Source organism: Helianthus annuus, chromosome 13 (assembly GCF_002127325.2).
Source record: "Helianthus annuus cultivar XRQ/B chromosome 13, HanXRQr2.0-SUNRISE, whole genome shotgun sequence".
Taxonomy (NCBI): Eukaryota; Viridiplantae; Streptophyta; class Magnoliopsida; order Asterales; family Asteraceae; genus Helianthus; species Helianthus annuus.
In genome coordinates, this window is record NC_035445.2 from 157,224,657 (window position 1) to 157,239,823 (window position 15,167).

At 37.9% G+C, this 15,167-nt stretch overlaps 2 protein-coding genes across 2 annotated transcripts in view; both read right to left on the reverse strand.

Annotated features, from left to right (window-relative positions):
• Window positions 1-3,451: 3,451 nt before the first annotated feature.
• Window positions 3,452-8,271, reverse strand: LOC110899981 (putative disease resistance RPP13-like protein 1). Its single transcript, XM_022146878.2, has 2 exons — window positions 4,181-8,271; window positions 3,452-3,651 (listed from the first exon to the last, which is right to left on the reverse strand). Exon 1 carries the CDS (start codon window positions 8,107-8,109, stop codon window positions 4,183-4,185), a length of 3,927 nt encoding a protein of 1,308 aa, XP_022002570.1. The 5' UTR covers window positions 8,110-8,271; the 3' UTR covers window positions 3,452-3,651; window positions 4,181-4,182.
• A 671-nt stretch (window positions 8,272-8,942) lies between these two features.
• LOC110899983 (casein kinase 1-like protein 10) overlaps window positions 8,943-15,167 on the reverse strand; it is a 96,925-nt gene continuing 90,700 nt past the window's right edge. The window contains exons 5-13 of the mRNA XM_022146879.2: window positions 14,182-14,252; window positions 13,590-13,651; window positions 13,147-13,210; window positions 12,961-13,045; window positions 12,727-12,853; window positions 11,560-11,645; window positions 11,410-11,470; window positions 11,106-11,227; window positions 8,943-9,454 (exon numbers count right to left, since the gene is read on the reverse strand). Of these exons, the coding sequence (XP_022002571.2) occupies window positions 9,173-9,454; window positions 11,106-11,227; window positions 11,410-11,470; window positions 11,560-11,645; window positions 12,727-12,853; window positions 12,961-13,045; window positions 13,147-13,210; window positions 13,590-13,651; window positions 14,182-14,252 (960 nt within the window). The 3' untranslated portion in view covers window positions 8,943-9,172. The remainder of the gene's footprint in view (window positions 9,455-11,105; window positions 11,228-11,409; window positions 11,471-11,559; window positions 11,646-12,726; window positions 12,854-12,960; window positions 13,046-13,146; window positions 13,211-13,589; window positions 13,652-14,181; window positions 14,253-15,167) is intronic.

Sequence of the window (15,167 nt, forward strand, 5' to 3'; positions counted from 1 at the left end):
TTGTTTCTGTTCTGCTGGTTGCCTTGGTTTCTGAAGGGATTTTGATTCCCGTGCTGAGCTGGCTTTGTACATTCCCTCTTAAAATGGCCCCGTTCACCACAGTTAAAGCACTTCACTGCCTGTTTATCGAACCCATACTTGGTGTCACGCTTACTTTCCAAGCTGGTTCTGCCAGTACTTTCCATCCAATCCTTTGCTCTTCTCACAGCACTCGCAAAGGCCCACTTGATATCCATCAGATCCATCTCTTCCTTATCAATCTGCCTATAATCTTCTTGTGTCAGATTGATGTTGCCAATCTGACCTTCTATTAACCCACAGTACGCGCTCACTACAGTGTTAAGTAGCTCCATATGTTCTTTAGCTACTTCTACACTGATTTTGGAGAAGCTTGAAGTGTCGAGCTGCACTGTACTTGACTTTGTTTGTTGGCCAGCAGATGATGTTCCTCCATAACATGCACGTTGTGTTTGAGCAGGAGGAGGAGGAGGAGGTGGCTGTATAGGATTTCCATACATGTCTGTGGTTGGAGGAGGCTTAAAAGGAACTTGCACTGTATTGCCATACATATCAGTGCTTGTGACAAATGCTGTCTGCAGTGGAGCATGTTGGCTGCTTGGCACAATAGCTCTTGAGGAAGAGGAACTTGTAGTTCCATAATACATTTCTGGATTCTGTGGCACTGGAACTCTTTTAGCTTTCAAGGTCTCTTCTTGATCCTTGTTCTCCAACAACTGCACGAAGTCGTTGATGTTTGTAGTAGCCATGACCCCATTATACTTTAAAATCTCCAGAAAACTGTTCCATTGGGGAGGCAATGCATCAGCAAACTTCTTCACAACCTCTGTCTGAGTTGTGGTTACGCCAAAGTTGTTCAACTCGGTAAGCAAATGATAAAATCTGCTTGTCATATCTCCCAAAGACTCCTTATCCAAGCATGCAAAACCGTCAAATTCCTTCTTGAGCAGATCATGACGCAATTGACGTGTTGCCTCATTCCCTACTCCTCTGGTCTTTAAACCGTCCCACAACTTCTTGGTAGTCTTGAAGCTGACAAACTGATGATATATATCTTTGCTTAACGCCTGAGTGAGAATGGCGTAAGCTTTCTTCTCCAGATCATATGTTTTCTTTTGATCCTCTGGAAGATCCGCAAATGTGGCAGTTGAAGAAGCAGCAACCTCAATAGCCTGATCAAGATCTGTGGTGAAGCGTATCCACAGTTCTGTATTCTGACCCAAAACATATGTACGAAAACGATCAGCCCATCCCGGATATTCATTTAAATGCATCAGCTTCGGAGGTCGATTCAAACTTCCTGTTTCGCTTTCACTTAAGAGAATACTTTGAATACTTGGAGTTTGATTTGATACCAACGCCCACTGATTTCCTTGTGAAGATGTCGATACCGGAGACTCGGCCCATGAAGGCGATAGACTTGTAGACGTGTATTTTCCACTGTCTGGCGCCGGAGTACCCCACCATGAGGGAGTGGAACCAGAACTTGTATATTTACCACTGTCGGGGGCCGGATTCCACCAATTCGGATTCATGATTAATAAGCAAAATAAATGCTAAGTGAATAATCCGAAAGATAGCACAGCCGAAGGATCCTGGTCCGAAAGATCTTAAATCACAGAAACTTGTTAACAATAAACTGACCCAAATCGAAAGATCAACTATTGTTCGAAAGATCAACAGTACTCGAAAGACTACTGTTGGATCTCGAACAATGATTTCGAAAGATTCAAGAACTCGAAGGATTCCCTTTTGAAAGATCCTTATCTTTCGAGTTAAATCCCTATCTTTCGGACACTTATCTTTCGAATAGATTCCTTTGGTCGAAAGATATGTTTCAGACTTCGAAGGAAGGGTCGAAGGATGATGATCTTTCGAGCCTTCCTTGATCGAGAGATGATCTTTCGATGTTGAAAGATATCTTTCGAGAGGTTCTGACACACTGACGCGATGTGATTGGTTGGTGAAAAGGTGATGGGTAGGTAAGGTCAACTTTCGGCAGAAGGGATGTGCAGGCCTTACTTTCCCACCAACTTTGAAAAGTTGCCCAAAATGGATAACCTTATCCTCAACCCAGTCACCGGAATTTTTGACCGGAAATATGGCCGGAATTTACTAAAACACTCAAAAACAAGTTTTCAAGTTACCCAACCCAACCTTGAACACTCCCGAAGGTTTAGGAACCGTTTTTCAGTTTAAAAGTGCAAGAAAAACCACAAAAACGGGTGCTAAACCAAGTGTCCAAACACACCAAAACTTGAACAAACACCCGGTTTTAAACAAGGTAAAGAGCCACGGCTCTGATACCACTTGTAGGTCCCTCTCGGAGGATCGAGAACAAACCTAAACCTTGTTATACTAACTTACTAGCGAGTGCGGAATCCAAGCTAGCAAGCAAACCGGGATGAGACAAGTACAAGCACAAACACACAAGATTCACCGATTAACACTAGTTGTATTAATGCAAATGAAGGTTTCGGTTACAAGCACAATGTTTACAAATCTAACTTGTAAACTCTCTAAGCGTGTGTGAGGGTTCCGGACAGAATGCTCTCAAGAATATCTCTCGGATGTGTGTATTCTGTCTAACTGTCTGAACTATCTAACACATACACTGCATTGGTATTTATACCCAGCCCATGATGTCTGGTCCGAAGGATCCGATAGATGGTCCGAAGGATCATCTATCGATGACAAGTCATTCGAAGGATCAGCATGGACTTCGAAGGATGATCTATCGATCATCCATCGAAGGTTCATCTTTCGATCACCTCGAAGGATCAACATTATCCTTCGAGAGCTATCCTTCAAGCTGTCCTTCGAGCTATCCTTCGACACAGAACATCTTTCAACATTTCACCAACTGTTGTCCAAGTCAAACCGGAGGATGGTTGACTTGGTCAACTTACAACACTAAACAGGACATCGTTTACATCGTGACCGAATTACAGACAAAGTACAGACACAAGTGCACCAACAGTTTTGCATCAAGCCTTGGACCTAAGGCACATAACACTCAGCAATTGGGACAAAGGCCGATTAGTGAATGTATCCCTTGTCTTTTGGCTATCAACGTCACCACATGATGCATGATTAACCGTCCCCTGCTTTTAACGCTTTTAACGTTATTTTCACGAAATTAGTAATTTAACATTAAAATTAGTGCACTCACTTTTGCCCTCGAGAGCCCACGCATAAATACGTTATACCGTAAGCGGGGCGTCACTTAATAGAATAGTATACCTGGTAAAACAGGTGAGGCGGGTCAGGAGGTGTGTGGGCCATGACGGGTCACTTAGAAAAATGGTCATTTTTTGTTTCGGGTTTTGACAGAAATGGGTACCGGTCGAAACAGGGCCTTTTGAAAACAAAGGATATTTTAAGCAAACATCACAATTATGTTTCTATCCCTACATGAAGAACAAAAGATATATACACAATCATCAATTTGAAGTCAATTTTGTGTACATAAACATTACAAATCTGTTTTACGATGCAGCAAGTGGATACAATATTGGTACATAGTCTGATGAATCATTCAGCAGATGCAGAACACAACTAAGATGCAGCAGCACTTTACCAGCAAATACATCCGATTCTTTTATAACAGAATGCTTCATGTCACAATTGAGCCTGCAGCACCAAATCAGCGATGGTCAGTTTAGTCATAGATCAACTTGTGATATTGAAAAAGGAAAGCTAAAAGATGATAACAAAAATAAAGTATTAGACTACAGAGAAACAAAATAGTAACTGGGACTGCCATAAGTGTACAAACATAATTCAAGTGTTTCATAATTTCTACATATTAAAATATATTTGGAACTCTGCAGTTCAGAGTCACATGATGGGATATATAACTAAATAATAATTCAAGTGTTTCATTTGATGAAATTATTGAATAAAGTGTTAAAAGAAATGAGTTCAGATTTTGTTTTACCAAATAAAGAAAGAGAATGAAGATAATCACATAAACTCATAAAACAAATGCTACATGCTCCCTTTTCTATCTGAAATGGACTCTAAAAAAGATAACGAAATTTAATGAGATACATTAAGTTAGAGCAAATTAGTAGACAATTTTCACAAAAGAAAGCAGTAAAGCACATATATGAGATACATTTAAAAGCGTTTAATAATATAAAGGCAGAGGGAGAGAGACCTTCATATGTCGATACGGGGGATATCGGAGATTAGGGGCCAGTATCTGCCTCTTTTACTGCATCTTTCTTTCAGTTTTGGGCAATCATACCAGATGCTTAATCTCAAGAGTGAAGGCAACAACATTTCTGGTAGATCCTTCATCTTAGGGCAATGGATAAAAGAGAGCTGCTGGAGATGTTGGGGATGTGAAGACACTTTCTTCAGATTACGGCAATCTTCAAAAGAGAGAGATTGGAGGTGTTGGAGGTCCGTTGTAAATGATTCCAATTTCTCAAATCTATCTATAGTAAGAGAAATAAGAGATGAAGGAAGAAGATGAGAAAACTGACTACAACTTCCAGCTCCATCTTCACCACCACCGTATAACTTGAGTTTCACAAGTGAGGTTGGGAATGTCTGTGGACCCCACTCTGAGGAAGGCTTCTTCAAGTTTCCTATTTCTAAGGAACGCAAATTGGGAGGCCAAACCCAACTAAAAAAAGGAGAATCCATACTTGAACAATTGATTATACTTAGTTCCTCCAATGACGTCAAATTGTCACCAAGAAAGGAAACTTCCAATTTGGGACAATTTCTTATTTCCAGTTTCTCTAACGACGCCAAATTGTTTGGAAATGACTCAAGACTTTCACAATTTGCAATAAGCAATGTGGTGAGGTGAACCAAGCAATTCAGTTCAATGAGTGATTTCAGATTTGGCAAATTATATATCGTTACATGTTCAAGCATGGGCATGCCGCTTCTGTTGTTCGTCTTTTGTCCTCCCCAACCCCTTTCTATTAGTTTCCTGCAACTAATGATTTCAAGTGACCTGAGCTTCTCCTGTCCTTTTGGAAACGAGACAACTGACATTGAACTACAGTCCCGTACACTCAACTCCTCAATGCCATCTGGACAACTGCAACACTCCATATTCTTACAACCATACACTCTCAACTTCCTAAGAGATGTTAGGAGGTTGCTTCTACAATTATCCTCCTCCTCTTCCTCATTCTCTCCTATACTCACCAAATTATCACAATCCCACACTTCCAGTTTCCTCAGCGTCACAAGAATCTTACTTGCATCTGCATCTGATTTCACCACGTATCTTATTTCATTACACCTGCATATTCTTAATTCTTCAACTCCCCCCAGAGACTCTATAACACCTCCCCACACCACATCATTAAGCCCTGAAATCTCCCATATTCTCAACTTGGTGACTGCTAAAGAAGCTACTTCAACCAGACTTCTCAACACACCACTATCACATTTACTTATTCTTAGATCATTCAATGAAGGCATCGCTTCAAGTGTGACTTCAACCAAATTAGGACAATCTTTCATCTCAAGCTTTTGCAAGCGTGGAAACACAACCACTGACCATTTCTTCCACCCACACATATCACGAAAACTTAGAATTTCAAGCGAAGGAAATGCTTGACCAGTCCCAAATAACTCAAAACCCACAACTTCCACTCCATGTAAGCCTTCAATTAACAACTCCTTCAGTGACGGTAGTTGTCCCAGTGGCGGTATTGATGTACATCTCTTACAGCCCCTTATTGACACATGTTTCAAATGAAGAAACGAGGGATCCCCAACCCACTTTGGAAACTCCAGTCCCCCATATGACCAAATTTTGAGTTGTATTAAATCATCTTGGCAAGGCTTTAGCTCATTTAGGACCTCTTTTTCAAGCATTTCATTTCGTGAATCATGTAGCTCATCACTCCATACAAGCTCTAACTCACGAAGCTTCTTTTGTGAAAAGTTCGCCTCATATGCATAGGTTGCATTTTGCACTTTTTCCAAACCTACAACGGAAATTTTTTCATATAGATTCTTAAAGTCTTTAAGTTTGGCTATTTCACTTCCGCTTTCACTTTCGATTTTGATTTTCGAGAGAGTAATTTTTAGGCTTTTCATCTTGCCAATCTCTAACAGCATCTGAAACAAAAGCGGGGTATCCTTAACGTCAAGATGCTGTAGGTTTGTAAGCTTTCGGAAACTGTTGGGAAACTTAGTTAAGTTATTACAACCAAACAAGATCAATGTTTGTAAATTGTAGAGATTGCCAACAGTTTCCGGTAAATGATTGATCCAAGTACGAGATAGATTAAGATATCTCAAGTGCCTCAAAGTACCAATAGACTCCGGTACCTCACTTATTCTAAAGCCGCTCAAACTTAGAACCCTTAGTAGTGGTAACTTAGGAAGCAAGTTGGTGAGAATCTTATTGGAAAAGTAGAATTCCGGCCACCTTCCTACCTCCCCAGTTGCCAAGTATGTCCTCAAACATTTGGCTCTTTCAAATGCCTCAAACTTCTTGTAAGCTACATATTTCTCCCGAACAAATGACATGTGTCGGTACTTTTCCAACATTCCCTTCCTAATATTTTTCTCGTTCTCATTGTCTAACCTTAAAAAAAACTCGGTAGAAACAGATGTTGCCAAGTCATTCATGAGGTCATGCATCACAAACAACGATTCATTATTAGGTGCATGTTGAAAAAACGACCTTGACAACAACTCGTCAAAGAATTCATGACCCAAGCGTTCTTCTGTTGAGTCACTTGGAGTTGGATGGTGCAAGAAACCTTCAGCCATCCATAACAAAACGAGTTCCTTCTTGTCAAACAGGAAGTCCTTGGGAAACAAGGAGCAGTATGCGAACAACTGCTTCAAAGGTCCGGAAAGATCATGGTAGCTTAGTCTTAGGGCGGGGATGATTTCGTCTTCATCCGGTAATTTCCATATCTCACTTTCTAACACTTCCTTCCATGAATCTTCATCTTCTTTTCTCCTCAGTGATGTCCCAAGTGCGATCAATGCCAAAGGCAACCCATTACATTTTTTCACAATGCCTTCACCATGTGGTTTAAGTGACGAATGTGAATCAAAATTTCTTACGCCTAAAGCATGAACAGCGAACAAGGACAAAGCTTCATCATATGACAGGCTCTCCAGCTGCTTGTTTAGAGGATTGTAACCCAGAATTTTGAGCAATTTATCCTTCCGTGTTGTTACAATGATTTTACTTCCTGGAGCACATGTGTAAAACGGCCTGACGAGGGTTTCCCAATCCTCACGTCTCTCACTCCACACATCGTCCAACACCAGTAAAAATCTTTTCCCAGTTAGGTGATCTCTGAGAGCTTCTTGAAGCTCATTAAAATCTGAAATTTCCTTTTTTGCCATAGATTGAAAGATCTCTTTGCTTATGCGAAAGCTATCAAACTCGTCTGAAACACAAACCCATGCCTTTACTTCGAAGTGATCCTTGACTTGCTCTTCGTTATATAAAAGCCTGGCTAGAGTAGTTTTCCCAACCCCACCCATACCAAGTATGGGAACAATGCTATAGTTTCTATCACATGGTTCTTCCGCTGGTAACAGTAACTGTTGGACCAGTGCCTCTTTCTCAGCTTGGCGTCCAACAATACTAGATGGATCAACAACAGAGGATTGGAATCTTCTGTTATTATTTTTTGGCTTAGTTTCCCCTCCCACACTCAAACCAAAATCATCTCTCTGCTTAACGAGAAGTTCTAACTTGGCGTTAATACGATCTAACTTGTCATGCATCTTAATAGTTGGTGAGAAGTTTGTGCAACAACTTGGGATCAGCTTTCTTACCTTGCTGGTCATGCCTTCTGACTCGTGGGTGAACTCACGATGCATAGCATCGGTTGCCCAACCATCGAGTACGTCATCGATGTCATAAGCCAAATGCTGTAGATCATTCAGCCATCCTTTCACAGCATCATCAGTTATCCCCTTCCGAGAAGCATCAGCAAGCACACGTTGGATTAGTTTCAACGAGTCCTGACATTTCTCAATCTCGGCATCAATCCCCTTGTAGCGAGCAATGCTATTCGAAGTTTCAGAGACCAACTTCTCAATGAGCAAAGGGAGGACGACAGAAAGTACGCTTTCAGCCATTGATTATGATGAGATTATTGAAATTGGTGTAGATGAAATTGTTGTTAATTGTTTGGTTGTTGATAGTGGTTTCATTCATTCAATTGTTATCTCAAGGTTTGTATTATTGTTCGGGACCATGCAAATCAGGGGTGGATAAGCTTATCTCTTCCATGTGGTCTCATTTTACTTTCAGTTTTAATGGAAATAATAATGGGTTTGCATATAAACCTTATCTAGATGGGTGGACCTCACCGGCTAAGATGATTGGTTTGGGTCAACTTTTGATGCTGATTTTCATAATTAGTTCTGAATATTATAAATTGTCTCTTTTAACTCTTGTAATCTCTGTAATAGTTTATTAATTATGTGAGTAATTATTAAGTGTAAGATTTCAAACTTGTTACTGTTGTGTTATTGTTTAATGGTTACATGTAAAGTTGTAAACCAACTGGGGTAGCCAGTTGGCCACCGACGCCCACCTCTTCCCAGAGGAACTCGGCAAGGGGAATTCACCGCGGAGCTAGCTTGGTCGGGTAGCGGCTCCCGGAGTGGGATCACTTTAGCGGTTGGGAGGACAGTGCACTATCCCCCCCCCCTCTCCGGTTACATGTTATCAAAGGTTGCAAAACGGACAGGTTAGCTAATTGTTCAAACAAATTTGGTTTAAAACATGTAATTCTTTCGCGCTGCTATAATTAGTTCCAACTTATTTTTTGCTGTTTCTTCAATTTTGACACGAAACCCCTACAAATGCTATAATTTAGTAACATTTATAAGATATCAAACACAATTAAAGGAAAAAGAAAAAAAGTGTATGTTCATATTTTCAAATTTAATTCATAAAATACAAGTCTGACATAATTGCAGGCATGATTAGACATAGGTACAAAAAAACAAGACAAATCCAGTTTCAATGATTCTTTAGCATAAACATTTTGACAGCATATGAACATTCACCCTGCAGTGAGATACAATCTCTTTCTTCAGGACTTCAAGATCAAGGATCAATCTTTCAAGGGTTTTGTTGTAAATGAGAGACAATGGTTATTCATGAGGGTCCCACAACGAAAAAACCGACTTCTTATTTCCTCTTGCCTATAGTTAGCAGTTCAAAGCTTCTTAGGGCATCATCCCGACCACCTCTTGATGACGGTACAGCCCGTGTGAAAGATGATGACTTGGACTCAAACCCAGGTTGAGAGTGGAGCCTTTGAGTGGTTGATATGCGACCGCTGCCTGAACCCAGCCGGTTTGACCGGTTCTCACTGGGCTCACCAGATGAGCTTGGTCTGCTGCTTGATACGACTGCTCTTTTTGAAGTACTACTGGTTCGTGTGATGCGAGTTCTATCTGAGTCACCTTGCTGAAAATAAAAATAAATATAAATATAAAAATGTAATTGTATGCATAAAAGATAGACCAAAAAACCACCATCAAAACCTCCTTATGCAATATCCCTTATGATAAATACACTATTTTCATCCAAAACTGATACAACTAACTAACCTAGATCCTTCATCAGTCACAATTTAGAAGATTAACATATTACATACTTTTGGTTTTGTGCCGGTTCTCTTGTATGAAGTATACCATTTATGTAGGTAAATTTGATTAAACTAGTGGGTTACCACCCGTGCTCCGTAGCAGGTTCAAAACGTAGATAAAAATAAGCAAATCACGAAAGCTAAATTTGTTGGATTTTTAGTTAAGGGGCTAAACATGTCATTATGAAAGTTGGGAGGTGAAACATGTCATTATTAAATTTGAGGGGCTAAATTTGTTTGTTAAAGTTGAGGGGCTAAACATGTCATTATTAAAGGGTTTTTTTAAACATAAAGGGGAACTATATTCACAGTAGCCATAGGCTACAAGGTTTACAAAACATTACAAGAAACAGAGAACCAACAGTGCTCTTACACCAATTCTCATAGGATACACTCCCTAACTTGGCTCTGTTTTTGATCCACACATAAGTCCGCTCTTTTATTACCACCCGTGCTCCATAGCGGGTTCGAAATGTAGATAAAAATAAGCAATTAGCGAGAGTTAAATTTGTTTGATGTTTTAGTTAAGAGGCTAAACATGTCATTATTAAAGTTGAGGGGCTAAACATGTCATTATTAAAGTCAAAAGTTGAGAGACTAAACATGTCATTATTAAAGTTGAGGGGCTAAAGTTGATTAATGCCAAAGTTGAGGGGCCAAAGTTGGTTGATGTGATTAAACAACATATTTATAGTATATATAATTTGGACACAGAAAATGCAAAGGATACAGGATACTAGAGGTTAGAATTCCCACCACTTTACTTACTAGTGAATCTTTTTTAGGTTACGATTTATCTCAAACAAGTCAAGTAAAAATAATAAGCTAAAAAAGAAAGGAGTTAAATGGGTCAAGCGAGTCAAAAGTTGCACAAAGTCTATTTTTAATGCAAACAACCTCCCAAATCGTTTTTTTTTTTTTTTTCCAAAGAATACAACTATCATTGCCAATAACCAATAATACTATTTTTAAGCATAATTAACGCATAACATTTTTGTTAAAAGTTTAAAATACAGAATTGTGTGCAAGTCAAACCGACCTAACCCATTCCAACACGTACTAAAATAACTCATTACATGAAGCGCCCCAGCCCACTCATCTAGCACCCTCTTAGTATTTCATTGTGAGCATTAGCATGAGGCCATAGTTGTCAATCGTGATCGCTACACTCGCTATAGCCTATCTAGCGATGGTAGTGACCTTTACTTATTTTTAGTTTTTAATATAAATAACAATTAAATATAGCTATAAAATAGCTGGATTTTAGGGTATTTGATATAATACACATATAAAATTTTATTAAATTTTTTTTAGTGTATCGCTATTTACAAAATAGTTGCCCGCTATTTATTGATATTCGCTATGTAACATATAGGTACCGTACGAAAGATGTAAATGACCACTTATATTTATTTTACCAAAAGATCGATAACATGTCATCAGAGAAAGTTGTGAATTAGGACAACTAACCATTTCTTTAGATGGTGTTGCGTGTTCTGAAGATCGATGTCTTGAGTATTCTCCATGCAAACCGGTACGCCTAGCAAATGACTCCACTGTGCCTGAGAATCTATCTCTAACCTCGGGTTTCACTAAAACATATACATATATAAATTATCACCAAAATTTCCAGCCTACTTTGCCAATATATCATTATAAAAACATACCATAAAGAATCTTGACACGGTATACATACATACATACACACACACTCCTAGAGACAGTTACACATGCACGTAAAAAAGTAGAGTAGAAAATAAAGAGAAAAGCATACCTGGGGTTTTATCCACTCTTTCTGCTGAAGGCCCAGGATTCAGTGGTAACTTGCCAACCGTCTGATTTTGTAGTAAATGTTTACAATTAGAGGAAGCAAATCCTAAAAGAAAAATAGAGAGTATGTAATTAGAGCAGAATAAATACTTACCCGCCCTCTAGAACTGGAACTGGAACCTGAACCAACTTGGGGATACTTCAAAACGGTCCAGTCAAACACATAGTCAAACTGATAACCTGAAACACAAACACAGCACATAAATCTATTTCAAAAGAATAAAAGATAACAACAATGGCAATGGTGGTGACATTACTGACATCCACTGTTGTTAGTAGTTAGCATAGTGTCCGCTATAGAGTTTAGCGTAGCAATGCGTCAATAGGCCGCAATCTGATTTTGGCGCATCCATAGCATAGTTATCGATAGCAAATAGCGACAACGTACCTATATGCTACGTAGCGATAGCGATGAAATACCCGACCGCCCGCTAATTCGTTTTTAGCGATAAGATAGTTAAAAATTTAAGAAATAAAAAATAGCTATCTATATAATTTTTTTATATATATAATGTTAATTTTATACCTTTTTATGTATAAATTTAAAGTTTAAGGACCAAATGTAAGCTAGTGAAAATAGGGGGGTTAAAATGTTAAATACACAAACTAAATTTACACTTTTTATGTATATTTTACAAGTTTTAGGGACTAAATGTAACTTAATAAAAGATTGAGGGGTTAAAAGTTAAAATCCATAAACTTATTTAACCCTAAAAAGGCTCAAACGCAACAAAAACGCAGCCGCTCTTCTTCTTCCTAGTTTCCAGCAAGTTCCCGGCAGAAATTGCAGGTTTCCGGCCGGAATTCTTCGTCGGAATCCGCTATAATCACGCAATGGAGTCGCTACTGAAGAGATTGCGAGACATGGGCGCTTAGCTATGAAGCGCGCGATAGCGAGCGCTATCTTCGCTATCAATAACTATGATCCATAGCGTGAAAATAGCAGGATTATAGGCTTTTTTTTTAATACAAATAGCGATAAAATATACTTATAAAATAGCAGGATTTTAGTTTGTTATAGATATAGTAATATACTAATAAATACAAAACAGCGTATTTTGATAAAAGACAATATTTCTAAAATTTTCTTCTAGTGTATTGCTAAACATAAAATAGCGCCTACCATTTCATTGCTAATGCTACGTAGTGTATCGATAGCGTGTTGCTATCGTTTGCTATTCGCTATTAACAACTATGGTGTCATCATATAAATGAGGAAGAAAAAAAAACAAAACTATATAAAACATATTCAGGTTTTTACCTTCTCGAATGAAAAGGTCCCGGAAAAGCCTTTTCAGGTATGAATAATCTGGTTTGTCATCAAACCGCAATGATCGACAATAATGAAAATACGATGTGAATTCAGTTGGATAAGACTTGCAAAGCACCTGCAGATTTCGTTCATTTAAAAATCACTTTATTAAGACGTTAACAATAAATTCATGTCATTTATTTATAACAACGAACTGCTTATAATGTTAGATCTTAAGAACACCTCTATAGGAGTAAGCATTTTCTTTTCACTAATTTTATCATATTTTTGCTTCTTAGTGCCCGCTTTCAGCCCCTGCCAAGGAAGGCTACAACCACATAAATACAAGAACAAAGTTAGTGAATAACTTTAAAAGGTTAACAAAAAACAAACAAACAATTAAATAAATAAAGTTGTGAAATATTCAACCTTCCTCTCAAGAAATACATGAGCACATAACCGAGAGACTCCAGATCATCCCTCCTACTTTGCTCTACAATTAAAAAAAAAAAAAAAAACCATGATTAACCAAATTAATTACATATAATTTGAGCTAGTGGGAACTATTACAGAAAAAATTTCATCATGAAATGAGTAAATTACATTTTTGGCCCCCGTGGTTATATCACTTTTACTATATTAGCCCAAAATAAGAATTTTTAACATATCTGCCCCCATGGTCTCTATAACTAACCATTTTGGCCCCCATGATCTCTAGACTTAGGGGCCAAAATGGTTAGTTATAGAGATCATTGGGGCAGATATGTTAAAAATTCTTATTTTGGGCTAATATAGTAAAAGTAATACAACCACAGGGGCCAAAAACGTAATTTACTCTCATGAAATATTCCCAAACAGGCATAATTACTTACCAACGCCAAGGTGGGTATTAACACTAGCATAACGGGCAGTACCAGTAAGATTTTTGTTTTCCCTGAAACGAAAATTTGCAGGAACATATCAGTTGTGAAACCAAACCAGCAAGCAAGATAGCAAAAAGAGTAAAATGTCATTTTCGTCCTTGAGGTTTTGCCAGTTTTGTGACTTTCGCCCAAAGGTTTGTTTTTCGCATCTCGATCCAAAAAGTTTGACGTTTTGCTATTTTAACTTCATCCATTTTTCTCCGTTAAGTCAGGGGTACTTCCGTATTTTTTATTATCTTAAAGGGCAATTCAGTTTTTTAAATACTCGTATATTATGCTTAATGCTTGTACATAAAATGAAAAAAACCGAGTTTCCTTTTAAGTTAACAAAAAAGACGGAAATACCCCTGAATTAACGGGAAAAAGGATAGAGTTAACGAGCCGGATGAAAATGGAAATATTTCAAACCTTTTGGATCCAGATGCGGAAAAATGGACAAAAGTCGCAAAACTGGCCAAACCACAGGGACGAAAATGGAATTTTACTTTAGAAAAAAATGATATCATTTCCACACAAGTTTTGGCATAATCAACCCCAATACCTGTATGGTATATGCTTGTGTGTCTGGGCATCCCTATACTTTTTTGCAAGACCATAATCTATAATGTAAACCTGTTTTGAAATTAAAAAAAAAACCAGGAATATGTCGAAAATCAGATTCTTTCAAGAAAAAAAAAAAGAAGGCAGATGAACATAGCAGAACCCATGTTAAGATGAAAGCTAATTACATAGTTTAATTAAAGATGCAACTAAATTCATACACTGATACACATCACATACTACCTTTTTAACAGAAATATTAACTAAAAGAATAGTCCCTGTGGTTTTTCAAAATTTTGGATTTGGTCCCTAGCTTTTTTTAAAGTACACGAATGGATCCCGTGGTTTGCACTTTGTAACGCAAGGAGTTGCCGTTAACCCGCGCGTTGCGGCGGATGTTGATTATGTAAAACATTTATTTTAAAAAGGAAATCAACTTAATTTGTACATAAGAAAACGTAGTACTTATACATTATCACATCCAAAAAATATTGTATATATCCATTTCATCTTGGTCTTTCAAATTCATTCGATTATACCAAACATGTTAATCAAATGGTTTGGATCCGGTTTAGTTTTCGGTTTAGCATGTCTTTCTTATGTACTAATGAACAATATAAAAATATCAACTTTTGGGATGTATTTGGTTTTGGATATGATAAGTATAGTTGATGTAAAGCTCAAACACTAAACAAAATATATACCAAATCCATAATTCCTCATATTTTATCTCTTTCTTTTTAATTTAAACAGTGAGCCTAATTGACAGCTAGCTACGCCATGAAAAGCAACCTGGGATCTTTAAGATACAAAACTAATATATAATAAGCATTTAAACATGTGATTGATCTTTACTATGAAGCTTTCAGTATTTAATCTTTACATAGAAGCATTTAAACCGAAGAAATCTTGTGTTCAAAGGAGAAATAATAGAAGATAAATATGAAGTGAGAGTTGTTGAGCAAAGAACACATAATTTGTATATAT

What these genes read in the sequence shown, in the direction of transcription:
- LOC110899981 (XM_022146878.2), bottom strand. Translation starts at nt 8,109, where the DNA reads ATGGCTGAAAGCGTACTTTCTGTCGTCCTCCCTTTGCTCATTGAGAAG.